The 27384-nt window shown below is 48.3% G+C and overlaps 1 protein-coding gene across 3 annotated transcripts; it reads left to right on the top strand.

The window, feature by feature from the left end:
* Positions 1–27366, top strand: kank1a (KN motif and ankyrin repeat domains 1a). 3 transcript variants are annotated; one of them, XM_041072086.2, is made up of 13 exons: positions 11387–11475; positions 11846–11892; positions 13022–13144; positions 18185–20833; positions 22107–22271; positions 23300–23408; positions 23546–23746; positions 23844–23931; positions 24072–24291; positions 25281–25423; positions 25909–26109; positions 26321–26419; positions 26509–27366. In XM_041072086.2, exons 3-13 carry the CDS (start codon positions 13108–13110, stop codon positions 26569–26571), a joined length of 3975 nt encoding a protein of 1324 aa, XP_040928020.1. In that variant the 5' UTR covers positions 11387–11475; positions 11846–11892; positions 13022–13107; the 3' UTR covers positions 26572–27366. The 3 variants fall into 3 exon arrangements, with proteins under 3 accessions (XP_029016772.1, XP_040928021.1, XP_040928020.1); XM_029160939.3 differs by lacking the exons at positions 11387–11475; positions 11846–11892 and adding an exon at positions 1–269; XM_041072087.2 differs by lacking the exon at positions 13022–13144 and having other exon boundaries at positions 11358–11475.
* Positions 27367–27384: the final 18 nt, after the last annotated feature.

A 27384-nucleotide genomic window follows, 5' to 3' on the forward strand; every position in this document is an offset into this window, starting at 1 on the left:
CGCCGGAGCAGCTAGTGCGCATGTCCGCGGCTCAACAACTTGCTGCTGGAGCGGACAAGTACAAAGAGCTGCCGGCGGAGCGGTGCGGTGCGGTGCGGTCGGGACGTGCTGCGCGCCACGGGACTCAGTCAAAGCGTTTACACGTTTGCTTTTAGTTATTTCAGCGTCCGGACGACTCCACCTCCACGGATTTAGACGCCGAGAACAAAGCGGAGGAGTTGCATTCACGTCCACAGCAGCAGCCTGGGAGACGGCGGCGTGGTAACGCGGTGAGTTGAACGTGGCGTTCCGCAGAGGCAGGAACGTACTGATAAACGCAGCGGTTACTTGATAAAGTGTGTAGTTGAAACCTCGTGCACGTGTGTCGCCTAAATAAACTTCGTAGTTCAGGCGAACTGTACCTGCCGTGTCCCGGGTGCGCGCGCGCGCGTGGTCAGGTGGTGCTACAGCGACCAGACAATCCCATGAAGCGCTGCTGGCTAAGCGGGATTACGTGTGTGTGTGTGTGTGTGTGTGTGTGTGTGTGTGTGTGTGTGTGTGTGTGTGTGTGTGTGTGTGTGTGTTGTGTTTTTGTCCACAACAATCATCCGAACATGCGTCTGTGCGTGGGGCATGTACCGCACATGTTGCTGCGTGGGCTCGCGACCAGGCGCGCGGATCCTTTCACGTCACCCATCTTTCCCGTCGTGGACGTGACTGTCTGTGGACTTCCACACACTTCATCGTTTCTTATTGTTGCTACCGTCATTTTGAGGAACTTCGTTCTGGAGCTGACTTTGAACAAAGCCGTATTATTTCTGTGCCGTGTTGTTCGCTTTTTAAGCCGCACGCAGTTGTGAGTTGTGTTTCTTCCCCCACTGGACGCGTGCTCGTGCTCTTCCTGTCTCAAGTGGGTTGAAGAGCTGAGGCGCTTGTGGACTGGACAGACCTGGATGCTTTTCTATTGTGTGGTTGATAATGGAGGCCCTTCGCCTCTTTCTCAGCTCTTCACAGACCGAGCTCTGAATGGACACGTCAAGAGGAGGACTATGAGCTTTCCGGCGGCGCTTTCATGAAATTCCTAAGCTTCCACAGTGGCACTTTATCACACACTCCATTTTTCTACACTTGGGTTTAATATAATAACCTCCGATAATATCAGTGCTTTCATCCAGTAGGGCCGAACAAAGCAGCCCTTCAGACAGTGAGGTCCAGACGTGCTCCGTCGTGATCTGTAGAAAATAATAAACTGCATTTGGTCCAGAGCTGGACTGTACTTTGTACTAAGATCCTCACTCTGCAGCTCAGATGTACTGTAGTACACTACATAGAGAACACTATCTGTCAGCACATTCTTAAGACTTAATAACACAAGGAGGAGAAATATTAACCTCCTTTTCCAGAGGTTGCTGCATGAAGCAGATCTGTGTGAAAAGCATCTGGATGAGTTTGGTCAAGAATTTCTTAAATGTAAATAAATTACATTTTTTCTTTTGAGCTCAGACTTGTTCACACTCTAGCGTGGGTTAAATCTGTACATTGTGCGTGTCGTCCAGCAGCACACGCAGCAGGGCATTCCTCGGCTTCTCGCTGATCCGGTCCGAGTGCAGCCTGGTGTTGGGTGGTACCTCCAGCGCCGCATGGGGACGGTCCCCGGCCTCTGGACACATGGCAGAAATCTCTCAATTAGCACCTCGGTGACTCTGCCCTTGTGTCCACATGATCAAAGCCGGCCGGTGATGCCCCCCCCCCCCCCCACACACACACACCCTCCACCACCTCTGTGTGATTATTGTGACTGCCGTCCCTCCAGTGTTTGTTTAGACAGAATGACTTCCACTCCACTGCGCTGTCTGAGCCGGTTGCACGTCAAATCTGGCCTCGCTGCTCAGCTTCTGTGGGATCACAGTGACATTTTCTCTGTAATTTTAAGTCAAGAGGGTGCTGAGTTGTAATTTCTAGTTTTGGTTGAACATCTGTGCCTCTGGTATGTTCTAGTGCTTAAAATACAGCTTCCTTTGGGTTCCCTAACTTTAAAAGGACAGTTTTCATGCAGCCATGTTGTTTTTTTATGTGAGGGCTTCACTGCTGGATAAGTGGGAAGAAACCACTTTTACTGGTTTGCTGCTTTACTGTGAAGGGAGTTGTTACAGCTGTTCCGGTTTTCAAGTGTGGGATGAAGACCTACATGAGCCTGGGTGACGGCCCTGTAATTACCAGATCAGATGTGCTTTGAACAGTAGATCCACTGACACTAAACACTTAGAGCCCCCTGCAAACAGACAGCCGTGTTCAAAGTGTAGGTCTAATTGTGAGATATCGCAGAGAACCTTCCGCCACGAATGTGGAACCTGTGAACGATCGCTCAGGTTTTAAGTTTCAGAGGAGAAATAAGTCAAGCTTTGAGGGAACCTTCCTGAAAGGTTCACCAGCGTCGGGGGCAGCGGACGGGTCAGCACCACATTGTTGGCAAATTTGCTAGGAAGTAATTGTCGGAACCATCAAAGCTCTGGCAGAACAACGCAAAGCCTTTCAAATCGTGGCTTTCTGGATTTAGAGGCTCAGCAGAGTTGGAGTGGCCCGGGATGGAAGGGGACCGGTTTGTTTTGGACCGGTTGGGGCTTTGTCGTCCACTCAGGGAACCTGAATGTGATGCATATTTTAGAACCCAGCACGCTGACCTGTGCTCCTTCACACCGGCTTGATGAGAGGAACCCAATCCCAGGACTGAGAACCCAAAGCTGCCGTTTCCATTATGTTGGGATTTGAATGGAGGAGTTTCCTTTAACTGTTTAATGGAGAACTCCAGCGTTCCCCCTTCGTGACCTGTTTGTGGATCTGGTGGTTTCACCGTGCGCAGACCTGGATGATTCAGGTGAACGTGCTCCAGCTTGTGCAGGTTCTGTTCGCAGGAGCGCTGCTGCGGTGAACATGAAGGAGCTGAAGGCGTTTCTCTGTAGCTGAGAATAATCCCAGATAAATCCTGACGTGTGCTTCACAAAGATGTTTTGTTTCCTCCTATGTTGATCCCCCTCTTTCATTCATGTGCTCTTTATACCAGAAAGCGTCTGAGTCATGAATTGTTGACTGCTTCACTCGTCTCACTTTGAATGCATCGTCTCGTGAGTCCTTCCATCATAAATGTTCTTGGTTATGTTTGAGTTTTTCTGGTTCATTCGATTTTGAATTAGTTATTCATTTTGTAGGTTTTAGGTGACTCTTGCATGAAACTAGAAAAATCAGATTTGCTGCATTGTCTTGAGCCCCATTGAGCACAAAGCGGTTCTCGGTGCGGCACCACTTCCTGCAGGCCTCATTCAGGCAGCTGCCGGTGTGTGGACGATGCATCGTTAGCTGATGCGTCTTAGCTCAGCTCGTGATTATCCAAAGGGAGGAGTCCCACGTCCCGCCTGTTTGTTGCACTTGAAGGCAGGTGCACGGGGAACCCGGGCTCCGTTTATACGGCGATAATCCCTCAGCTATGCAGACATGCTCAGACTTTCCCTGTCAGGCTGAAGCAGTTCCCAAGAAGCCGGGTTGGACTCAGTGCGTGTAGCTTATCAGCACAGCGCCGCAGCTGTACCCATGTGGCCTGTGAATACAGGGAGCGGGATCCCAGCCGTCAGGAGGGGCTTTAGCCCACGTCTGCTGACGTGGATCACTTTAGAATAAACAGAAAGTCAGCTTGTGTGTCGTAATGAATGTTACTTAGTTGAGCACCAAAGCCTGAGCTTGAAACCATCCAAGTCCTCGATGCTAAACTCGCTTCCTTTAAATCTCCTCTGTTTGTTTGGTAAAATGGCAGCTTTGTGGTTTGGATTGTTGCCCAAACAAACACTTTTACAATCAGATCATACATTTTAATAGAAAAACCATCACGGTCACGAGAGGCAACGCATGTGTCCAGATGCAAACGTGCAGCTTTTGGAGAAGCCGGTGACTTAGTGTGACTCATGTTAGTCCGTCCTGAAGCCGGGGAAGCCTCTGTTTACGGCCGTGAGGACGCCGGCGCCTCGGCCGCTGCTTCCAGGCTCCTCGTGTTACGGCCCTCGCTGCCTGCTGTTGTCGGGTTACAGCGCGTGTGTTTGCTGTAAGCAGCTGTGTCGCCATTGGCCCGTGTGACACGGCGCTGGGTGACGTCTCCGTTTCTCACCCTCAGGATTCCTGTGGATGTCTCTGGTTATACTGGGCACTGTTACTGGGAGTTGCAGACACAAAATAAGACTGACTGGTGGAAGGTGAGCGCTAGTGTTAATTGAATTCCGTGGTTTTGGTACGTGCTGTGTGAAATACTGAACTTTTATGTTTATGCAGAAGATGTAAACGTCCGGTGAAGACGTTTGTTGCTCATTACTGAGCAGAGCTGGTGAATGAGATGGTTTGAAGTGCACGTGGGTCTGGTCAAGGTTGTGGCTGCGTTGGGGGTGTCTGTTATGTCTACAGCTGCTGCTCTACACTGTCCCAGCTGAGATGCACCAACCTCTACGCTTCATCATGCAAGTGTATTTAGGCTGGTTGGCAACAAACAGGGTGAAGAGGTCGCTGCATAGAACCACATGTTTAAGTTTAACACTAGCCTGTTAATGTTAGTTAATGTGGCTGCAGCGTGTGTTGGATCTGCGATGCTGTAGCTCTAATGGTTCCACCATCATATGAAACGAGGTTTAAGGTTTGGTTTATTTGTTGAAGCCACCCACCGCTTGGTCGACCCCATCTGGGCTCACGCGCTCTTATTGCTGATTGATGTGAGCCTGTAAACGGCGCAGGCTTCGCCACGGTTCACGCACCGGTCACGTTCCATCAGATACGCAGTAATCACAGGCCGCCAGCCGTCCGCAGGCCTGCGTAGGAAGCCTAGTGGAGCTAATTAGCAGGACGTCCAGTCTGGGTGGCATCACAGCTGTGGAGATCGAATGTGATGCGAAGCCTCCTCCAAACCGTTGCCATGAGTCGGCGTAAACCTCGTTCCTCAGAAGGTCGGGCGTTTCTCAGCACACTGGTAAACTGCAGCAGTAAATTACTTCCTCCTGCGGCCGGCGGGTCTTTGTTGACAGTGCAGATTGACTCCCTGGTGACACTATTGATCTTATCTCTGGTGAAAGCTCCCACCGGCAGAGCGACTTTATCAGGCTGCATTTAGGAGGCAGAAACTTTATAATTAAAGTGGGAAGTTGGAGAAAAAATACCTGTCATGTGTAATTAGCGGGCGGTTTGCTGTGTTGTGACGATGCTGCCTTTTGTTGAACCCTCTTTGCTCTTGCTTTCGTTTTGGAGCATGGAGATTTTCCTGTCGTTAGTGCAGTGAAACGTGTTTGGCCGCGTGTCTGCGGTGATGTTGGCTTGACAATAGCCCTCCATCCACTCAAGTTTCAGTTTCCACAAAGCGAGGGGCAGATCACCATGGCAACGCCGTGCGCCGGTCCCCTGACCCGTCCCGTGTTCGTGGCTGGACAGGAGTAGAACTCGACTGGCGAAGGTGGTTGTGTTTAGTGTGATCGTTTATGGTTGAGTTTTTAATGGCCACTGGCATATATAAACTGATGAGTCGGCTTGTTTTTTTATCCAAATTGGAGGGAGTTGCTGTAATTTCTGGTGCGTTTGTGCTCTAGCAGCGGGATCGGTGTTTTTCCGCTGAGCTCATTTGAAGGTGGTTTCGTTTCAGGTCCTGGTGCAGATGTTTGTCCGCCCTTCGTTGTTTGTCCAACCGCCCTCCCTTCCCCTGTCGTCTGCTGCGTTACATATTCAGTGACATCTGCCACCAAAGCTCTCCACCAGCAAACGCTGCCTGTTCCTGTTCTCCAGTGTGGCTGAAATAATACCGGCGCACGGGTCGCTGCTCAAGTCAATATTGGCTCATGGCCGGAGACGTGCTTAGAGACAGTAGGATTCATAGCAGAGGCTTCTCTGATTCTGATGCCTTTTAAACCAATAAACCACATTAAGCAGTGTGTGTAATGTTCTGTGTAGCTGGAAAGAAGGGGTCTATGACTAAATGGTAAATAGTTTTGAACATGTGTTGAACATGTTCTTGCTGTTTCACATTTGGAGCAGAAACATCCGTAGGAAGGCAGATCTGGTCCGAGGGCAGCCTGGTGTCGGGTGGTACATGAGGCTTATCAGCCATTTCTTTTTTCACCTCTGAGCGATTCCTAAATGTGACGTGAGAATTCCCAGGATAACGTGAGCCCTAATCTTCTTTGTTTTGCTGGAAGTTGGATCCAGAGGGAAGCCATAATGCCACAGTGTTTCCAGTGGAATGTTGCCGCTATTGTCACTAGGATAACGCCCACTGGGAATACACCCCTCCTCACCCCCCCCCCCCTCCCCACACAATACAATGCGGTGCATTATACCTATGCGGGCATGCTCCTGTTTCCGTCGTCTGTGACCCCGTGACCCCAAACTCGGGCCAAGATAATGGAAAGGATGACACGGCAGTCATTCGTTAGTCCCACGGTAATTAGGGCGTCCGTCGCTCATCGATGGCTGGGAATTCAACCTTTTATTTCTCTCATTTATTGTTCATGGGCTACATATTAGCTGTTGATGTAAGCTAGTAGGATTTTAAATAAAAAAATTAAATATTTTGTCATTTTGGCTTCTCTCAGCAAAATGTCCATTTGCTATTTCCTGTTTGAACCCAGGACACTTTGTGCTGCCATACTTGGACATTAGAAGTGACCCAAGTGTGTGGGACTGAAAGACTGGCCTCCATGTGGAAGTGCAAAACCCAGTGTTCCCATGTCATTTCAGATGAAATTGGTTTGTTACAGCTGGTCTCTGGTGACGTACCTTCTACCACAGAGATGGTTGTGGGTGTGTTTTAGTTACACCTCAGCAGCTGTAACGCTTCTATTTATGCCTGTTCATTATACACAATTGAATCTGACTAGTTTTTACCCTAAATGTTCAGATTAGTCTTTCAGGTTGATTGTTTTGTGGCTCAATCTGTCCTGTCATCGGCTCCATCCACTTTCCTCTCTCTTTGTTCCCCCACTTCCTTGTTGTGGCAATAAATTAGACTTTCAAATCAGGGAATGAAGTGGTGTGTGGACAGCTTTTCTCCGCCATGTGAGGCCCAAACGGTTTCCACTTGGAAGATGTTTGTGCCTCATCATCCCTCCGTAAAGAACGCATTCCTTCTCTACACGCTTTATTCTCTCATCGGAACCTATCATTTAGATTCAATCTTAATAGGATTAGTCCTCACCCTGTGCCTCCCCCTTCCTTCCTCCATCATTGGCGTTTGGAAAAACACGAGGGGTTCATCTTTTTGAAAAGCTTTAGAGTAAAAACTGTGAATTAACTGGGTGCAAATGACTCACCTTATTTAGTCTGGCACTGTCTACTATGAATGAACGGATGAATGTTTATTTCACTGAATCTCTCCCCTTTTATTCGGTCTTTATACGCTCCAGGCCAGATCAGGTCCTAATTGCTGCAGTTGATTGTCCTCCTCGTCACAGGGTGCCCCAGCAGCTGAGCGGGGATAACCACGGCTTCCCCAGATTAACCCGCTCAGTGTCCCTGATTACAAATGGCACTGCAGCTAATTAATCAGGTCTGGGATCAGTGATGTCACCACTTTAAGCTGCACCACCCTGACCCTGCTCTGACAAACAATGAGGGCAGCTGAGCACCACAAACGCCACCCGGCACAGAGCAGCTGAGGGCGGGTGCTCAGCAGATGGGCACCAATAGATTTTACATTTACATTTGATGCTTCTGATACAGAGTAACTCGAGCGTTCAAAGAAGCCAAGCGACGGATTCAGATAACGTCCCGTGGATGATGCCTCTGGAGCTCACAGGTGTCGTTGGTGCTTTTTAATGTTTAACAGCCCGTTTTTCTAATCCAAATAACAATAATTTCTACCTGTATTTAAAGTAGTTTTTGTAGTCAGGGGGAGGAGGGCCGTGTTGTGTTTTTCACAGGGCTGAGTTATTGACGGAGTTTACTTCATTGATGTTTGAGTGCATTCAAAAGTTGTGACGGGAAGAAAACTAAACGCTGGACGAGTCGCGGCTGCGCTCCTCCCTGCACGTCCTCGCTGCTTTGTTGACGGGACAACAGTGGCCTGACGGAGGGGACACGTGATGAGAGGCAGCACACGCATGACGTGACCCCCCCCCCACCCCCTCCGCCGCTCGCCTCCCCTGGCAGGCGTCCAGCGCAGGGAGGGCCGCAGCGCCGAGGAGCTTCCTTCACCTCCTTCCTGCTGTCATCAGTTTAATTAGCTTGTTCTACTTTGTCAGTGTCTGTCAGTGAAAGGAGTGCGTCTCATTGGAAGGTCAGCAGAGGCGGCTCACTGGGCACAAAAGCAAACAAGCAGCACTTAAGACGGGGGACGTCTCCCACAATGCCCCATAGAGCGGAGCCAAAGCTTGGGACGGATTCTGATGATTCGGCCTCTTCAAAAGCAGAGTTATTTGTTTTCACCTTTTAATCCTTTTGTTGACTTGGAAAATTTCTAAAACACGTTTCCATCAACTGTATTTTGCTACACATTAAGATTCAGTTCATATCAAGACATCTCCTTGTTGGCACTAGAGTTTTAATGGCTCCTTAAAGTCGTGCTTGGTGCAGATTGGAGCTGCATTAAATCCATGTGGCACTTTCTGCCGTTTGGGGGCAGTGTTGCTACAACAAGGAAGCGTTGCTGTATTTGGACAAAAATCACTGGGTGTTTCAAAACTGGCGCTTGCTGCAGCTTCATGCTGGGAGAAGTGGGAAATGAAATGTTGTGTGGGCTCAGAGTGTCTCTGTTAATATTAAACATTTCACCAGGTGAAAATAATAAAGTGTCTGAGGAGAGACCAGGAGCGTGTGCCGAACCAGGAGAACGATACTGAAGACACTGGAATCTTTAACCTCCCGTTGAAACTGCAGCTTTATCTGCATATAAGCGCGTCTCACCAGACTCCGATGAGACGAGCCTGAACCCCTGGAGAGCAGCTGTCCAGATAAGATGAACCACTTACAGCACATTCCTGAAATGGAGCTACACCTCCACATGATGGGACACCGCAGTGAACCTGAGAACACGGCACAGCCGCGTTGTTTGCTATTGCAACAAATTCTACATACACTGTAGAGGACAGATGAATGTGTGACACGTCTGACCCGGTCCGTTCTCCTGTCCAACACTGCCACCCAGCAGTCAGGGGCCTAAACACAGCGTCCACTCAATCTGCCACACGTCAACATGCGCTGACCCGAAAATAGGAGCCGTCGGTGCTGCAGATCAGCAGAGACGCTCACTCCTGGGAGGAGGAGGAGGTTTGTGGTGATGCACACGGCCGGTTTAGTACCTGAGTACTGTGCTTCTGGTAGGAATGTGTAACCGAAGAGCCTCCATTGTTGCACTGGAAGCTCCTGGAGGAACCCACTCCGCTAAATCACCTGGCGTCTGCTTCTCTTCTTACTGTGCAGATTTGCTTTATCAGTCCTGAAACTCAGAGCTGCTGGACTGTAAATGATAGAGGATTTCACTGTCACGCAGCTTTAAATGACCTCAGCATCTGTCAATGGCTGCTCCCAAACTTTCTGACTCTTGAAAATACAGTGATGTCGACCTATTCAGTACGTGACGTTTGGGCTTTGTGTGGCTTCTTTGTGCTCCAGTCTTTACTTACGGCCACTGGATGTGTCCGTGCAGCACAAATCCCCTGGGCCGACTTCTCATTGGTGCCGGTTCCTCCCTCCTTGCTGGATAATTGAAATGCTTTGAGGCAGGATTTCTGAGTTGATCTCAGCAGGCTGAAGCGGGACATGAAAGGAAACGGAGCCGTGGGGCGGCACCGGCGCTGAGCGGAGGGTCCGACGGCCGGTGCCGAGGTGCCCGGTCTCCTCCACAGTCGGCGCAGCAGCTTCTCCTCCAGAGCTTTAAAGGCATTCGCTAATGAGGCCCAGATGCAGAGCGGAGGTGACAAGTAGACATGGCAACAGACCCACCAGCGCTCCCCTCCGTCCGAAAGCAGGCGCGCGTGCTCTTCTGTCCGTGAAAAACACACCTGTGAAAATGCTGCTGCGCACGCGGCTCGCGTTTTCATGCTCCTGAGCCACTGGGGCCTTTTCCATAGGCCGGGCTTTTATTAGGGGAAAAAGCAGGCTGCTGAATATTCAGAGCGGCGGCTTCGTTCAGCTTCTCCTGCTGTTTACTGTTGACACACAAGCAGCAAAACTGGAGTTTAGTGTTTCACAGTGGAAAATGTGAAGGGTCTGACCACATCCTGCCCACGCGAGGTTTTTATGTGGCACGAACGGCGTTTGGTCCAGGTTAAAGATTCAACGTTTGCTGCTGGTTTTAAGTTAAACTTTAGCGACTTTTTTTTTTTTCCTCCTCCCAACCTTATGTTTTTCCCCAGCTTTATGTTTGTTCTTCACGAAGACACAGAATTTGACTGTGTGACACATTTGTGCAGGTGGAATTGTTTTAGTTTTGCGTGAATCCGGAGACTTGCCTTTTCGGCTCCTGTCAGATCTCTGATTGGACGTGCGTGTTTGATATTTAACAGCTGAGGAGCAACAAAACGAGTTGTTCTGGTTTGAGGCTCCAATGAGGCTGCCCTGCTCGTTATGATCGCTCCTCAGCTGTCGTTGAGCTTCAGCTCCTCTAATCAGGTCTGATCCGTCTAGAACAGACTGAACATGGTGAGTTTTCTTATGACATAAGTTACTCGAAGGCGTTGCCTGCAGATTTGGCAGCATCGTTTATTTGTTCTTTTGATTTTAATCCTCAAAATTGCTGCGACTTATGAGATTGAACACTCTGATTCCTAATAATATTGTTTATTCTGCTATTTAACTTAGTATTTACTTACTCTTTTCTACAAAATTGCTACATAACCTGATTCATGGAGGGCTTTATTAGTAAAACTGAGTCTTTATCTCTTCTTAATTCTTATTTACATACAGAATATTGATGAGGGAAATTACTTAATGTGTTTGACAAAGTGTTTGTTTATTACACAATCTCAAATGTTAACCCTGTCAATTCACTTAAAATAATTGACCTATTCACACAGCTTGTTCCAGTGATTATTAGGTGTATGCTGAAGGTCTGTTTGAGTTGTCTTTGGTGATTTTGAGCTCTGGTTTATGCTCAGTGTTCACCTTCAGCTCCTGAGCACCAAAAGGAACCGCTTTCTTGGTTAATCAGTAACTGTTCATTAAAAAAGTTTTCCATTACATTTTGTTGTCCATTGCATTCATGGTCAGCAGGCCCTGAAGACTGACTGGGCATTAACCACATTAGCTCCCCATACTTTTTACCTGGGGGCCCAGAGGAGGAATGGCTTCTGCCCAAAAGGCCTAATGTCCCGCTTCCTATTATAGGCCTCAGATCGCTTGGCTGTCATCTGAGGAAGTCGTCTAATCTTAGCTGAAACGGATCCCGGCTCAGAGGCCTGCTGGGAACGGGCTGCTGGTCGGGCTTGAGCCCAGTCGCGTTTGCTACCTGCGTGTGGTGGGTGGACGTTAGAATGAGAGTTGAAGGTAAGCTGCATGAGAGGACCCTGAGCGTCTGCGTTTGAATGGAGATCAGAGTTTCAGCTGTTTGAGCCTGCGTCACGTCCTGTAGCGTGACTCTGTTCAAAGAAACACAATAATGGCTGTTTTTTACTGTTGACCTCAAATGATGTCACACGAGCACGAGGCTCTGCAGATGCTGACAACACGTACTTGCTAATCTGTCTTCGTGCTTTATTGAAAGAAAAGTATTCTCTTGCTTACGTTAATGAATTGTATAACTGCTGTTATTATTGTTTTCTAAACCAAACTATTCATTGAGAGCATGGTTTTACAGGCGTGAGAGCGTTTAGGCTGTCAGTTTGGTTGTTTGAGGAATCTCTGCTCCTTCCTCCAGGTTTGCTCTCTAGAAGCCCATGGAGCAGGACACTTGGGAGATGCCGGGTCAGTCCCATGTATTATTATTGTGGTTTATTTGCATGAAGCGGCAGTTGCTTGCTTTGTTGTTGTTGTTGTTGTTTGGGGAAGAGCCAGCATGAGGTTTGCTTCTGTCTCCTGCAGCATGAAAATGCTCCAAAGTTTGGCCCAAACTGTAATTAATTTTGTGAATCTGAACTGCAGTAAGTGATGCAAAGTAAAGGCTGACCTTCTGAGCTTTAGGGCCTTTTTAGCATTAATATACTGTAGCTGTAATGACTGAAGAGGAGCAGCTTCGAGGCGTTCAGGCTCCAGTCTATTTGAGTGTTGGAACAGTTCATCCAGCTCCGTAATGGTTAGTTTATAGCGCTCCTCTCTGTCGCATCTATAATTGTTCCTCTGGATGATTTACATCCAGGATTTAGATGCATCAGAGCAGATGCATGATGTAAACAAGCATTCATGTGCTGAAACAGAGCAAAAGCACTCCTGGGTAGTAACTACAGGCCGTGGGACCTTACAGATGTTACCAGTGGCCACAAATCTTAAAGGGCAGATGTCTCATATTTTCTGTTGTGTGGACAAAGAAGATAAATAATCAACAGAATGGAGGATCAAGTCAGTGCCCTGGGTGCATCTGTTTCATAATTGATCCAGCTCAGCCTCATCTCAAGATGCTTCTCCCAATGCTCCGTGAACACATCAGCCCCCTCTGTGGCCGTGAGGTCGACTCTTTCCCCCGTGTTGGCTCCTTCTTTATAAAAGAAGAAAGGCTCCTTTGTTTCTGCTCATAGAGGTCCTGTGTGCAGCGTTCTGGTCATTATCAATGGAAACATTATGTTCATAAATGTCAGATGCAAACACACCTGTGGAAAAGCAGAGGTCAGACCCGTCCGTCACATGGTGAGCTGCAGCGTTCCCCAGGAAGGACATCTGTGTTGGTGGACATAAGACATGGCTTTTTATTTGTTGGCTGGAAAATATTTGTGTAATTAGTCAGTATTGTACATGACTAAGAATAAACATTACACTCAGCCTCTAGTGACGTATATGCAGCAGTTTGTCTCATTAAGAGCTTTGTCTAATTGCTGCTTACACGTCTGACTGTTTCTGAGCTTCTTTTGGTTCTAAAGGTGTTCTTTGTGTTCTGTCTCAGTTTGCAGGTTGCATGGTTCTCTGGACTTGACGCATGGCAGTTGCATGAGCGCAGTAGGTCTTGACTGAGAGCACACAGCTGCAGCCATGGCTCAAACCATGCACGTGAACGGCACCGGCCCAGGTACAGTAACCAAGTCAAGCCCTCTGTCAGTCTGGCTTCTTTTCTCTGATCTCTGTCTCTTTGTTTCTTGTTTTTCTCACATCCAACTCTTTAAACGTGTCCATTTATGCACTGGGGGCTGATGGGCCACCTTGACTGCGTCAGTGTCTTGCGGTTGGAGGCTGTCAGCCTGTGGCCCTGTTCAGAGATAAACAAAGAAGCACAATGCGGCTCCTCTTCGGCTGAAGCTGCCTAAAAATCATTTATTTTCTTTTTGTGGATAGGAACACAGTGAGCATTAGGTCTGTTTTTTGCTGCATTATTTAGATTCTTCCATGCAGAGCTTCACTAAATTGTTATATTTGGTTACAACTTTCTTCATATTAAAAGGGGAAAGCACTTAGTTTGAGTTATAGAAGTTTGTGCAAATGCTAATCTTTTTTTTTTGGTGCGTGTCCTTCCTATAGACCTCTTTTAGGGGAATGTCAAACGTCTGCTTGCAGGGACAGCTTTTGTCCAAACTAAGTGGCTCCTCTGTGTCTTTTCCCCCACATGTTTGTGTATTGCACGTGTAGAGACGATTTCCACGCTCGAGTGTGAAATAAGCGCTGTCGGTCGAGGCGTAGCTCAGAACACGCACCTGCAGACAGCTCGCATTCCTCAGCAGACTAACAGGAGGATGAAGCTGCCTGCTCTCAAATCCCTCTGGGAATTCACAGCGTGCAGGGCACGGTCACTGTCCCCTGCTTCAGCCTGCGATCGTCCCAGACACGAGACTTCTCACTGTCACGTTTACCAGAATGTGGAAAAATGCAGAGGATTGATATGTCAACAGTGCAAATATGCTCTCACAGATTATCTGCAAAAATAACCTAGTGTTGGCAGTTACACTATAACATGTCCACGTGGTCTCCTGCTGAACTGGGAGATATTTAGAATGCTCACGTGCAGAGATCAGTACTAAAAGTCAGTATTTCTGATAGGTTTCAGATGAGCTGGTGTCTCGACTCTGCTTTTCAGTCTGTGGAAGAATTTGAACCTTCGTTATTATGCGTCGTATCCAAAAAGCAGTGGTGTCTAAATGTTTCTGCTGTGGACAGAAGGCCCAGAGAGCAGGAGGCACTTTGACCCCCTGCGACTTCAGACCCAGTCAAGTGTTTGTCTGCCTGCAGCAGGGACCGAGCCAGCTGCCATTTAAAACCACCTGCAGTCACTGCTGTATGCGTGTCTGCGTCAGGGCTGTGAGGCTGTAACAAAGGCAGACGTAGACAATAGTTGACCGAGCTCCTACTGTCGTGGGCATTGAATTAATGCAGGTCTATTTTGAGTGCAACTGGATCTCAGTGTGTGGTAATGGGAGCATTGTCTGTATTTAAAGTGCTGCTGCAGGGGGCGGTTTGGCCTCAGCACTGTTTGCATGTTCATGAGGTGGTACAGTGTGATGGGACCAGTAAAATGAAGTACGCATCTCGCTGCTTAGACCAGAGTGAGGGGCACTACTTGGTGATGTATTCTAACATTTGTTCCTTAATGCAGTGAACTCAGGGTATCAACTTATGCAGGTTAGTTTTGGCCATCGGTACTTAAATTAAACATAACCTACATGTAAAACACTTATCACACTTGGGTTGATGATGTCTTTAGAGTAAAAACTGTTAATGACACCCACTTGGTAAATTACATTAAAAACGCACATCAAAGATGTTACATGATGGACATCTATTTAAAACAACCTGTCTACACATCTGTTGCTTTAAGTGTGTGTGAGATGGAAACGCAGCCCCTGTGTTTGCAGGAAGCTCAGACGTTTCCTCCGTCCTCATCGTCCTGTCAGAGTTGAGCTGCTGAATTTGGCACCAGCGTTTCACGCAGCGCTGTGACTTTTTAGGAGCCAGTAGATCCCAGCAGGCAGCTTTCGTCCTCCTTTCCAGCCGGTGGAACCTGTAAAATGCACAGCGTGTTTCCTGTTGCAGGCGCTGCTGCATTTTCAGACACTGGTTAAACACTGGCTCTGCTTACTGACAGTAATTAGTGATGTGGGACCGGCAGGCAGAGCCAGGAAATACCAGGCGTGTACGAGGACAGGGCCGTGGGTGCACCGGGCCGTTAGAGGCCTCTTGCGTCATGCTTTGCTCGCACTCCATTCACTGCAGGTGTGAGCTGCTTCACTCAGTTATTTGCCTCTGCAGCTGTGAGTTTGACGAGCACAGCTGGATGGGCATTTGGGTGATTTACTCAAACCTGTTCTTTTTCCAAACCTCTAGTCTTTTCTCTGATAATAAGTGTGTATCATTAAATCACTAGCTTGCTGTGATTTGTTAGATGACTCCTATTGTTTATTTAAAGGTCAGATCACATTCTCCCTACAAACAGCTGCTCCAGATTTGGTTTTATTTAAGACCGCTTTTATTTTCCTTGAGCTGGAGGTGACATCTTCAGAACCTAAATCTGTGTGAGTGTAAACAGGTGAAGCATGAAGCATTAACTGTTTATTTCAGACCAAGAGATTCCAGTGCTCTGGTCAGATCACAGACAACTGGTGGACTTGTACCGCCGGCCTGATTATGCTGTGGATGTTAAAAGGCTTTTGTCAGCCAATAATTTAAAAATTGTACGAAGCAGGTGCTGTAAAAGCCCAACTTCAGTTCATGGTTTAAAGAGCAAATACATATAAATAATACATACACTTGTTGTATTGTAGATGTAATTAAAGGATGACTGTGTCTGTGATGATGTCCATGGAAGGAAGTGTTGCTTCTTTAGATATCGATGTGTTCAACTTGAGCTCAAAGAACTGTTTTCAATCCACACCTGGTTCGTGTTGGAGCCTCTGGCCTGGATGTCGTCTGTGACAGCAGGCAAGTAGCTGTTGGAACGTGAGAAATCGCTTTAGAGCTTGTGCAGAATGTTCTGCTGTATCGAAGCTCCTGCTAATGTGTGTCGTGTTCCCGTGGAGGTCACTTTAAAACGTTCCTCACATACTAGCAGGGCTAGGTCGTGTTGGTGGAGCTCATTTCATTACAATGTGGGATGTTTTGTGGGTGAAGTGATGCTGAACAGCTCGTCCCAGCTGTTTTCAGTTTGAGGCACAAAAGGCTGAGTGAGGTTTTCTAGATGTCGCTCAAACACATCCCACCATGTCCTGTAGTTCCACAGTTTTCATAATTACATAACGAATGACGTTAATAGATAGTCCTGTATCAGGGTTACTGCTGTATGACCTCTGTTAAAATGACAGCTGCCGAGACGTCGTGTCAGCGTTGGGTCCCTGTCACTGGAGTGTGACCTGTCCAGTTGTCTCGCGTTGATGAGGTCATCCATCAGCTGCTGGGGGTCTCTGCAGTACCAGAGGGCCGCCGTCACCCTGTGGATGTGAGTGTGACATGGCCTGTTAGAAACTGGTGCCAGAGAGAGTCCTCTAAACCAGACCGCACAAGACCAGGACTGTGCTGCTGTACAGAGTTAGTTTATTTATACCAGCAGTAAAACAGGATGTGCTTTCTTTGCAGAATTGCACAGAGGAAAACAGACCGAGCTTTGTCTTTCCAGAAGTAGAGCAAAGCATTGAGGCCTCTGAATATCTACAGAAATATATTAAGAAAAACCCAGCATGGTCAACCATTTTTAGAGTTTAAGCTTAAATATTGAAAACATAACTTTTCAAAATAAAAACTAGTTCTGATTTATTGTGGATATGGTCCTGTGACAGTCATCGAAGTAATAATGAATGGAATTCTATTCAACTGACTGGATGTAGGAATAATAATTCATCAAGGCCTTTTTGTCTCCTGTCAAGCGCATATTTTATAATTTTATAGTAATGTTGATGAAGGATATTTGGTGAAATGAAAGCATTTGCTACACAGCTTTTTTGTGTAAATAAGAGTACTGCAGTTTCAGTATCTTCAGCCTATTTGTTTTAAGAACAAGCTTTTATTGTGTTGAGCTGAATAACAGGACTCTTATTATGGAAGGGAGGTGCTCCCGATTGGGGAGGCAGCTGTCCAATAGTGCGCCAGAGCAGCGCTGTGCCTAGTTTACACCAATAGTGGAGTTTATTTCCCCTTATGGAGAGAGGATTGAGAAACCTTAAGGAGAAAAAGCAGTTCTGCAGCTCAGAGCGGCTGCTGTTTGCAGCAGAGACCAGAAGAAAAGTGAAAATGGAGAGAGTGCTGTGGGACTGAGGTGAGTGAAGCTCGAACAACAAGGGGGAGAGGCTTTAGTGGCAGATTTAGCTTGTTACGCTCTGTTCGGTTGCCGCTGAAAGGAAGGGACTGACAGGAGAAGTTGTTGGAGTTAGACAGGCTGAAAAAGAGGAGCCGCGCTGTTTTATTTCAAGCCTGTGTTTGTTCTAGTCTGGGAGTTCCAGGCATACCAAGACCAAGACGCTGTATTTAGCCAACGCAGTGTGAGTGTAGTACAGGCTCCCAGGGCTCCACACGTCGGCCGTGTGTTTTCAATCTGAACTTTGATTTAAGCAGCTTTGGTCCATCGACACATTTAAGATTAGTGTTTCCATGTTGTTGTTTGGACTGTCTTGTAAAATGTGGCTTGTTTCTGATTTACCCTTGTTGGTGGGTTTTGTTTTTGCATTTTGTTGAAGTCAGGGATGGATTTTGGACTAGAAAATGTTGACATGTGTCTCTGACCCCTTTGACTCTTCTTATCCACACTCTGTAAACAACAGGCTGTTTGTCTGTCACAATCTTTGCCCTCAGACGTTTGGGTGTCCTCAAACTTCCCCAGGCTAAATTATGTATTTTTACTCTTCCACTTTCTATATTGCCTTGCGCCACATAGTTAAGTCAAACATAGTTTTGGCCCGAGTTAAACCACCTCTTGGCAATAAGATTATGACTTGTGTTTATCCAACAACAATGTGAGAAACATGAGACGTGTTTGTACTTGCAATGTCAAATTACGGCAGTCATGAGCAGCGGTGGCAACACTTTCTGACACTTTTTGCATAGAAATCTGTTCCTTAGAGTTCATACCTACCAGAGTGTGGTCTCTAGTGTAAACATATTATTCTCTAATGTGTCGTCTCATGCTCTCTTTCAGAAAGAGGTCATAGATGCCCGAGTACCGAAGAAGACAAGGACTCTGTGGCGCCGTACTACGTTGAAACCCCCTACGGTTATCAGCTGGACCTGGATTTCCTCAAGTATGTCGACGACATTGAGAAAGGCAACACCATCAAGAAAGTGAGTATCCAGAGGAAGCCCAAAGTGACCAAACCCTCGGCGGGGCCTCGGGGCAGCACTCAGGCTGAATGGACCTCCACAGACTCCCTGTCCTCCTCCAACAGCGACGACAAGCAGTCCCCGGTCTTCTTCGCCCCCAGAGCCCCAGCCGCTGCCCCACTGACCCCCACCCTCTCTAGGGCAACCTGTGAAGTCTTGCTGCAACAGTCCTATTCGAGCACCACGGAGCAGAAACCGCTCTTGCCGCCTCCTTCTCCGCGGTTTGCCCCTCGTCACAACCCACAAGTAGAGAAGACCCTCATGGAGACCCGGCAGCGGCTTGAACAGGAGCGACTGCTCCTGCAGCATCACAGCGAGCCCCCAATGCCCCGCCGCCGCCTTGCTAGCTTCGGTGGCATGGGCTCCAGCAGCTCGCTGTCCTCTTACTCAGGCTCCGTTGCCCCAAGCCAGATCTCTCCTGGCACCCATCAGGCTCTGCCCATCAACGGCCATGTCTCCAATGGAGAGTATAACCCCTACTACTACCCACCATCCATGGGCAGCTCCATCCGCCACAGCCCACTGAGCTCTGGCATGGCCACGCCTGTGACAAACGTTAGCCCATTACACCTCCAGCAAATTCGGGAGCAAATGGTGGTGGCCCTCAAGAAGCTAAAGGAGCTAGAGGAGCAGGTGAAAACCATTCCTATCTTACAGGTTAAGATTGCTGTTCTGCAAGAAGAAAAAAGACAATTGGCTGCTCAGTCCAAAAACCCACTTTCTGGTGGTTTCCGTAAGCGCTCCTACAGTGTTGGCAGCGCTGACCAAATGGAAAACCCGGGGCCCATTCAGAAAGAACCAGAGCTGCACATTATGGAGCCTGAAGCCCAGGAGCAGAGCACCCAGCGGCTGGAGGAGTTCAGGCGACTAGCTGCCGAGGTACAAGCTCTGGAGAAGACGACACTGGACAATAATATGACTGAATATCAGCCTCACGCCTTAATACAAAACCAGGCTCACCAAAAGTCCATCGGCACACTAACTGATGAAAACATGAACAACCTCGCTGTCTCTCAGAGGAGCCCGACTATAGAACTTTGTTTTCAAGAAGCGGGAGTGGAGACGGAGAGGCAGGAAATGCGCAGCACATCGGTTGGCGTAACGGAGGCGATGCTGGGCATGACGAGCGAAGCTGAGAGAGAGATCGAGCTTCAGCAGCAGACCATCGACGCAATGAAGGAGAAGATCTACCGCCTGGAGGTGCAGCTCAAAGAAACCACCCACCAGATGGAGATGGGAAAACTGAAGCTGGAGCTTCAGGCAGCTGGTGGGTCAAACAAGAAAAAAGCCGACAAAGCTCTGATGGCCAGGCCTGAGATGTACAACGCCTGCGTGGAGGCCAAAGTCCAGATGCTCAATCAGGGAGTTGGTGACCATCTGGAGTGCAGCCATGTTGGCACAGATAACTCTGTACAGCTGAGCTCTATCGGCGTGTCCTGTCAGCCCCACGTGCAAGACATCGGCACAGGCCCAGAGGTCCCCATGGACCGGTGGGTGGTGCACGAGCGCATTGAGGTGGAGGACAAGTGTGTGGGGAGACGGGTGGATACACGCCATCAGCACGTCGGCGTGGAGCTGAATGTTTGTGAGGCGGGAGTGAACACAGAAGAGTCCGTAGACCGCTTGACTCTCTGCAAATCCGTGACGGATCTGAGCAAAGAGTCGAGATCCGTCGGCTGTGGAGACTGTTCCGTCGATGTTCTGGTTGGTCCCATTAGGACGCTGGTGTCGCAAGGGACTGACCCAGAGTCTGTGGGCAAGGTGGATACTTCAGTCATGGCTGCCCCCGAGTCAGCGACGCGGCACACCAATACCGAGACGGGAGCTGCAAACAAGTCGACGAACACACAAACGCTTCTCCTGACGGACTCTTTCACTGACATGGAGCTGAACACTTGCGACAAACACACCAACACGACTGTGACAGAAACGAGGACGGTCGCCGCCGGGGAAGGCCTCGTCAAAGAGCTACACTCCACAGCCAAGACTCGTTCGATTGCCGTCGGAACCACCACAGACGTGGAGTTGACACTTGGCAAATCGGGTTCGACTAAAACCAAAGAATGTGGGGTGGGACCAGTTAGCGTCCATGAGAATTTCTTGGTTGGCTTAAAAACCAGAACCATAGCATGCGGCCCCTCCCAGCCAGCTGCATCTGTTTTAGACCCCACCAGCAAAGAGGCTGCAGAGGATACAACGGAGCCTGCACCCCTGCAAGCCCAGGCCCAGGGCGGTGCCGGACTGGACCATTACATTGAGAGGGTTCAGAAGCTGCTGCAGGAGCAACAAATGCTGCTGGCAGAGAACTACACTGAGCTGGCAGAAGCGTTCGGTCAGCCCCAGTCCCAGTTTGGGTCCATCAACAGCCAACTGGTCAGTACGCTCACGTCCATCAACTCGGTCATGAAGTACGGGAGCGCCGAGGACATCCTGAAGCTGCAGTGCGACTCCGTGGTCGCAAAGAAAGGTGAGGGCTCGACTAAGTGAGGGTGCTAAAGGTCCCACATGCTCATGACTGCATTCCTTCTCCCCCCAGAGTTGCAACACATACACTGGTTCCTGCCAGGCAATAACTGCATACTTCTAAGATTAGACAGCCGAAAATGTAGAGACAGACGCACGCACGCTCTCTCTCGATCGTCTTCAGGTAGAGGAACTGGCAAACTACTGGGGAGCAAAATAAACGCAGGGCTTGATTTGCAGACGAGATTCAGTCGGCTCCACATGCGTTTCCCTCATTACAACATTTTTACAACAGTAACTGGGCTACAAGTATTATTCTCTTCATGCTGTCTTTATACTTCTCTGGGGTGAATTACCTCAGTTACACTCTCACCAGACCAGAAGGTTCCAGCTGCATCACACACAGACTAGGACGTGGATCCTTCCATTAGCCACGAATAGGACCGCAGTGCAAATATAGTGAAACTGTACCGTGTGATCAAGTGAAGCTCCGAATGGCAGCACAGTAGTTGTGAGTGTTCACACACACGGTCTAAAGAGGATCCTGATGAGATCAGACAGGCCAAAGTTATCTCTGACCCCGAAAATGTGCTGGGGGCTTTGGCCGTTGACCAACAATGAGCTCATTTCTTTTTTGGAGGCAGCAACGTCGCACCAATCGGCCGCTTGTTGTTTCTGTGGGCCGCGCTGCCTCCGCGACACCTCAGCGCTGCTGCTGATTCATGGCTCTCTGAGTTACATAACATGCGTTCACGCCGGTGGGCAGATGAATGCCGGCTTGTTCCTGGTCACTTGCCGGCGTTCTTTGGAGACACACTGGCCCTGTTCACATGATCGTGACAGGTAAATCAGAGCACTGAACACAACAGGCCGGGCGACTTCCCACAGTCTGCCTTTAGCACGGCTTTGTGGTTTGCACAGCTTAAAACCGCATCTGGCTTTTTGTTTCAACACAGTTCTACTTTACGATTACGTGTGAGGATGAATTAAAACCGTTGAGCTCATGCTCCGCTCTGAGGAGCCTCATGATCAGAAACCGACCTTCACACAGAAGTGAAGAACATTGATGCTTTATAATAAACTCTGCTCTGTTCCACATTAAAATAATACAAAATACATGCATTTAATCACTTTCATGGAACCCCCAGTTGAATGTTTGCTTACACCTGCTACAGGTGCCTTTCCCTCATTAATTGGTGCGGTACTGAAGCCGACATGCGTGCTAGTTATTATCTAGTATTCGGCCTGGATCCTAACGTTGACTTCTCCTTTGCTAGAGAACGATGAGCAGCTGTTCTCTCAGCCCGTTTGTGTTTGGACCGAGACGGTGGAGGTTTCAGCAGAAACACCTGCCGCCGCCAGCTCGCCGGCGCTGCAGCAGCAGATCAGTGCAGCCGAGCAGAAGAGTCGTATGGACCTGCAGATGTCCACGGCGCTACACGGTACGGCTCAACGTAACACTGTAACATGTCATCCGCAATGTGAGACCTGCAGAACCACAGGACGATGTCTAAAGATGTGTTGGTGCCACTCTTTGATCAGATTCCCCCAGATGTTGCTGCTGATAAACTGCAGACTCAGGTGGAGGCTGTATTAGTTTTTGCTTTTCCAAAAAGCCAGAGATTTTCTGTCTGACCAGATGTTGTGGTTTTAAGCTGAATAACAGAAATTCGAAAAGATCATGGTGAAGTCTAGATCCAGTGCCAGACTTTTATGGTTATTTATAAAAAAAGCCAAAAGATAACATCATCCACTACATCACCTTAGTTCCTTTTTCCTCATGACTTCTATATCTATAATCCAGACAACAGGAAAACCTCCTCATGAATCAGGGTTTCTCCTGACGAGCCCCTCACGCTTCCACCTGTCAAAACACAGGAAACACGCTGAACGACTTTGTTGCTACCGAGCGTGCACATGCTGGTGTTGCACACATGTTTCTACATGAACTTGCACTTTCTAATTCACGCTCGCTCCCTCCCTCCCGGTTGTCCCCCAGAGCGCTAAGAGCCCCTCCATCGGGACAAGTCTTGGCAGATGTGCCGGGTGTTCTGGCGCTGCCTCTGGTATTTTGGCTTTCGAAGCCTATACTTAAAATGACTGAGATACTTCAGGGTTTAGAGCAACATCCAGTCCAACGCTGACAGATCACTGGAACAGACATGAGACGGACTCTTAATGGCTACTTTGCTCTCCACCGAAGCTCTTGATCATGTCCGAGAACTTCAGTGAACCGTTCAGGCGTTATCAGCCATTTGTAGTGAGTCAGTGACCTGAGTGGGTTTGTTAACTAAGCTGTGGACTCGTTAACTGCAGCGGGTTTGTTTCAACGCTGCAGACAAAACTACTAAAGACGTGTACTTTAAAATAAAAGGTGCTGCAGAGTCGCTTTAATGGTATTTTGTAATTTACTACAGAGACATAATCTTCTCGTCTATAACTTTGAGCTGTTGACCCTTTTCTTCTTCAGGGCAGCCCTGCAGTCAGAGCACCCTGAAATCCATCATGAAGAAGAAAGACGGGCGACCCGGCTCCAACGGCACCAAGAAGAACCTACAGTTTGTCGGGGTGAATGGAGGGTGAGTCCAAACTGTTGAATCAACCACAAACAGTCAAAGTTGTTAATTAATTTGATTTTATACGTGCATTTTTTAAGTTGGCCTGTTGTTCATCAGACCCTTCCTTGTGTTGTTGTTGCCGCCCCCTTCTGGCTCAGGTATGAGACTACGTCAAGTGATGACTCCAGCTCGGAGGACAGCAGCTCCTCTGGGTCGGAGGAGGAGGAAGAGGAGGAGGAGGAGGAAGAGCACAAGGACATGGAGGAAGAGAGCACCAGGGAGGAGTTCCAGCCTGAGGGAGCAGAGGATGTGGATAAGAAGGACCATGAAAGATCAGAGAAGCAGGACACGAGAGAGAGGTGGGTTAAGATTTAGATTTTCTGATCTTTGGTGAACAGTGGGTAAGAAAAACTACAATTAACTGCAGCAATAATAAACACTGACCTCCTCCCGCAGATATGAGCTAAGTGAGAAGATGGTGGCTGCCTGCAGTGTTCTCAAAACTCACCTCAGCGATGCAAAGGCTGTGAGCAACAGAGATCTGGTGAGAGGCTTCTTTCTTATGATTCAGCTTCACGTGGAACAAAACACAGAATATAACATTTTACGACATCCAACGCAAAGATCTGTTTTACTGGCGTCTCCACACGCCTTCTGATTCCATGGGTGCTCGTCCTTCCTCAGAGAGCCTGTCTGAACACGGTGCAGCACGAGTGGTTCCGCGTCTCCAGCCAGAAGGCGGCGCTGGCGCCCATGGTTGAGGACTTCCTGGGGGGCTTCGCGGCCGTTTCGCCGGCAGTCCTCCGCCACATAGTCAACATGGCCGACGGTAACGGCAACACGGCGCTTCACTACAGCGTGTCCCACTCCAACTTCCAGGTGGTGAAGAAGCTGCTGGATGCAGGTGAGATCAGCAGGAGGACTCGGAGGGCCTCCTTGTCCTTCTCACACTAAGATGCGGTGTTTGTGAAATGTTTCAGCCCCTACCTGCTCCGTCACAGGACTGTGATTACCTCTGCTTTGGTTTAAATGCAGCTGAGATTTGTTTTACTCCTCTGGTTTAATCACACAAACAGAAACTCATATCCTCCTCCTTAAGTAATCATGTAATGGAAGCCATGTAACCACTTCTTCCACTTGCCTGATTGACCCACAGCTGACAACAGTCCATAGTGTAACAATCCTGTTCACCTGCAGAAGTTGCACAAAATTCTTTAAAGCCACATTGTTTCCTTTTATCCTTTTTAGTTCTGCTGACATTAGAATCTTGAAACAGTTTTCATGCACAAAAAACAATTGGTAGCTGTTTTCCTCTTTAGTGAGATGTGCATTGCATTAAGTACAGAATTTGGTTTTAGAATTAATGTAAATGGAGCAGTTTGTGGCTCTAATATGAGCTCAAACCTGTTCTTTCCTCGACACGTCCATGCTGTGACTTCTCTCAAAGCTCTATAGACCACGATGAGGTCCCAACCACTCGCTGCTCCAAAAGCCTTTTGTGTCCATGTGCCGTGTGACAGCACATCCACCCCCGTTTCCATTGTAGCCTTTGTCCTCTCACCGTCCCCGTTCCTCAGACCTCTGTGGCAGAGCAGTCACCCTCATACTCGCCTCACTCCCAGCAAGGATCTGCTGTGTTGTCTCTGCCAAGCTGAGCCATAAAAGATGTAGGACGGGTTCTTGGCGGCTCAGACAATCAGTCATCCCAGGAGTCTGTGTCCAGGACCAGAAGTGCCTGACTGAATCCTGGCACAAGTGCTTGTACGTTAGTGATGTTGAGTGACAGCAGTGACGGTGACAAATCAATCACAGGTCGCCTGAACTTGCGCTGGGACCACCTCTGATTGTAAAGTGCTCCCTCACTGAAACCGTGTGTGTGTGTGTGTGTTTCAGACGTGTGTAACGTGAACCAGCAGAACAAGGCCGGATACACACCCATCATGCTTGCAGCGCTGGCTGCCGTGGAGACACCCAAGGACATGCGTATAGTGGAGGAGCTGTTCGGCAAAGGCGACGTTAACGCCCGAGCCAGCCAGGTCAGTAGCCTGGAGGTCAGAGGTCACGCAGCGGCAGCATGAGGGTCGCCACACTCAAGAACTGACTTCCTAAATAAATCTGTCGAATCAAGCGAACCTGGGTGCACCGACCTTTAACACTGGTTACTCATCTACATTTTAAAATGACAGAGGGTCCCTGTTTTTAATTTTAATTTTTTTTTTTTTTTAAAGAAATGGGATTTGGTTTTACTGCAGAAGGAAAACATGTCCTTTGGTGACACCAAGTGGTGAAGGAAGGTCACTGCTTCTAATGTTTAAACTCAGACGAACAGGAACCTTTAGGCTTAATCAATAAAGGTGCTTAATTTCTCACACCTATAAAAGAAAACTGTGTTTGGGATAAAACACAATTTGAATCGGCACAAACTAAAACTTTTTTACATGATTTTTTTTATGTAAAAAAATGTTAAAAAGCTATATACAGGTTGGTTTTCCTCTCCTCACTGGAGCGGCTGCTGTTTCAGGCGGGGCAGACGGGGCTGATGCTGGCGGTCAGTCACGGCCGGATGGACATGGTCCGGGCCCTGCTCGCACACGGGGCCGACGTCAACGTCCAGGACGACGAGGGCTCCACGGCGCTGATGTGCGCCAGCGAGCACGGCCACGTGGAGATCGTCAAACTGCTGCTGGCTCAACCCGGCTGCGACGCCACGCTCAGCGACAACGTGAGTGAACACAACGGCATCGGTAAAAAGTGTTCGGAACGCGGTAAAACCTGTAAAGTTTGGGACAGACTTCAAGCACTACATTCAGTCATTCCCAATTATCAACAATGAGGCTTTAGCTACGCCTTTCTTCCACCCTCGTGGTGCATATCAACTGTTTTGACTTCCTGATGTCTGTCTCTTGACGTCCTCCCTCTCTGCCTCTTCTCAGGACGAGAGCAACGCTCTGTCCATAGCTCTGGAAGCCGGACACAAGGACATCGCAGTGCTGCTCTACGCACACGTCAACTTCTCCAAAGCACAATCACCAGTAGGTGTTAAATGAGCTTTGAGTCGCTCTGCTCATTCAGTTGTTGTTGTGTGTATCATTTACATAAGTTTGTCTGATTCTTCTTGCAGGGAACGCCCAGACTGGGCAGGAAGACGTCCCCCAGTCCCACCCGGAGGGGCCCGTTCGACTAGAGGTCCCGCCTCTGTCCACAAACCCTGCGCTGCTATTGGTTCACACTAAACACGCCTTAGAGCCACAGCTGAATAAGACACAATCCTAAGCACCAAGAACCCACCCAGACCATCAGATCTATTTTTCTATGTTCACACCCCATGTTTCCCATGAGGCCCGCGGTGGTGGGCGCCTCGAGTGCTGAGCAAACCACTGGAATTCAGAGCAACACAGACACAAACTCGCCCACTAAACAAAAGCTTCCTCCCTCATTCTAGAGTTTTTTAACTTTTTTTTTTTTCTAAGGCTCAATGTTGATCATTTAAGAGCAATTTTTTTTGATTGTGGCAGATTAGACAGATGGAGAATAATCCACCCACGTGAGAGGAAATATCTCGTGTACATATCGTTCACCTCGACATCCTGGTTTTACCTTCACTTCCCGGCTCTAAAGCACATGCCCAGTTCACACACATCAATAAACAGAGGTGACCAGAGAAATTGTACTTTTATACAAATCCTTTCTATTTAAAAAGTATTTTGAATATCTCTTATTACTAAACAAACCATGAAGTTATGTATTTATCAAATATAGTGTTTACTGCAGATATTATGTATTTCCTTGTACATACGGTGGTCATTAGTTCAGTTATTCTCCGCGTCTGTGTCCAGTTTCTTTCTCTCTCGTTCTGGTGTAATATATGCTGCTCTGGTATTTATCAAGGTACTGACTTTCATCATGAGAACTGAAGTGCCTGATGCTTTTGCCATATAACATTAAATGCCGATTAAAGTTAATAAATCACTGTTGATGAGCCACAGACTGTCATCAT

The sequence above is a fragment of the Betta splendens genome, chromosome 9, assembly GCF_900634795.4.
Source record: "Betta splendens chromosome 9, fBetSpl5.4, whole genome shotgun sequence".
In the NCBI taxonomy this organism is placed as follows: Eukaryota; Metazoa; Chordata; class Actinopteri; order Anabantiformes; family Osphronemidae; genus Betta; species Betta splendens.

Bases quoted from the DNA above. Each gene is read 5' to 3' on its own strand.
- kank1a (XM_029160939.3), top strand. From the start codon at position 13,108: ATGGCTCAAACCATGCACGTGAACGGCACCGGCCCAG. The intron at 22,272-23,299 runs GTACGGCTCAAC...TTTCTTCTTCAG, and splicing joins GATGTCCACGGCGCTACACG to GGCAGCCCTGCAGTCAGAGC. The intron at 26,110-26,320 runs GTGAGTGAACAC...GCCTCTTCTCAG, and splicing joins ACGCCACGCTCAGCGACAAC to GACGAGAGCAACGCTCTGTC.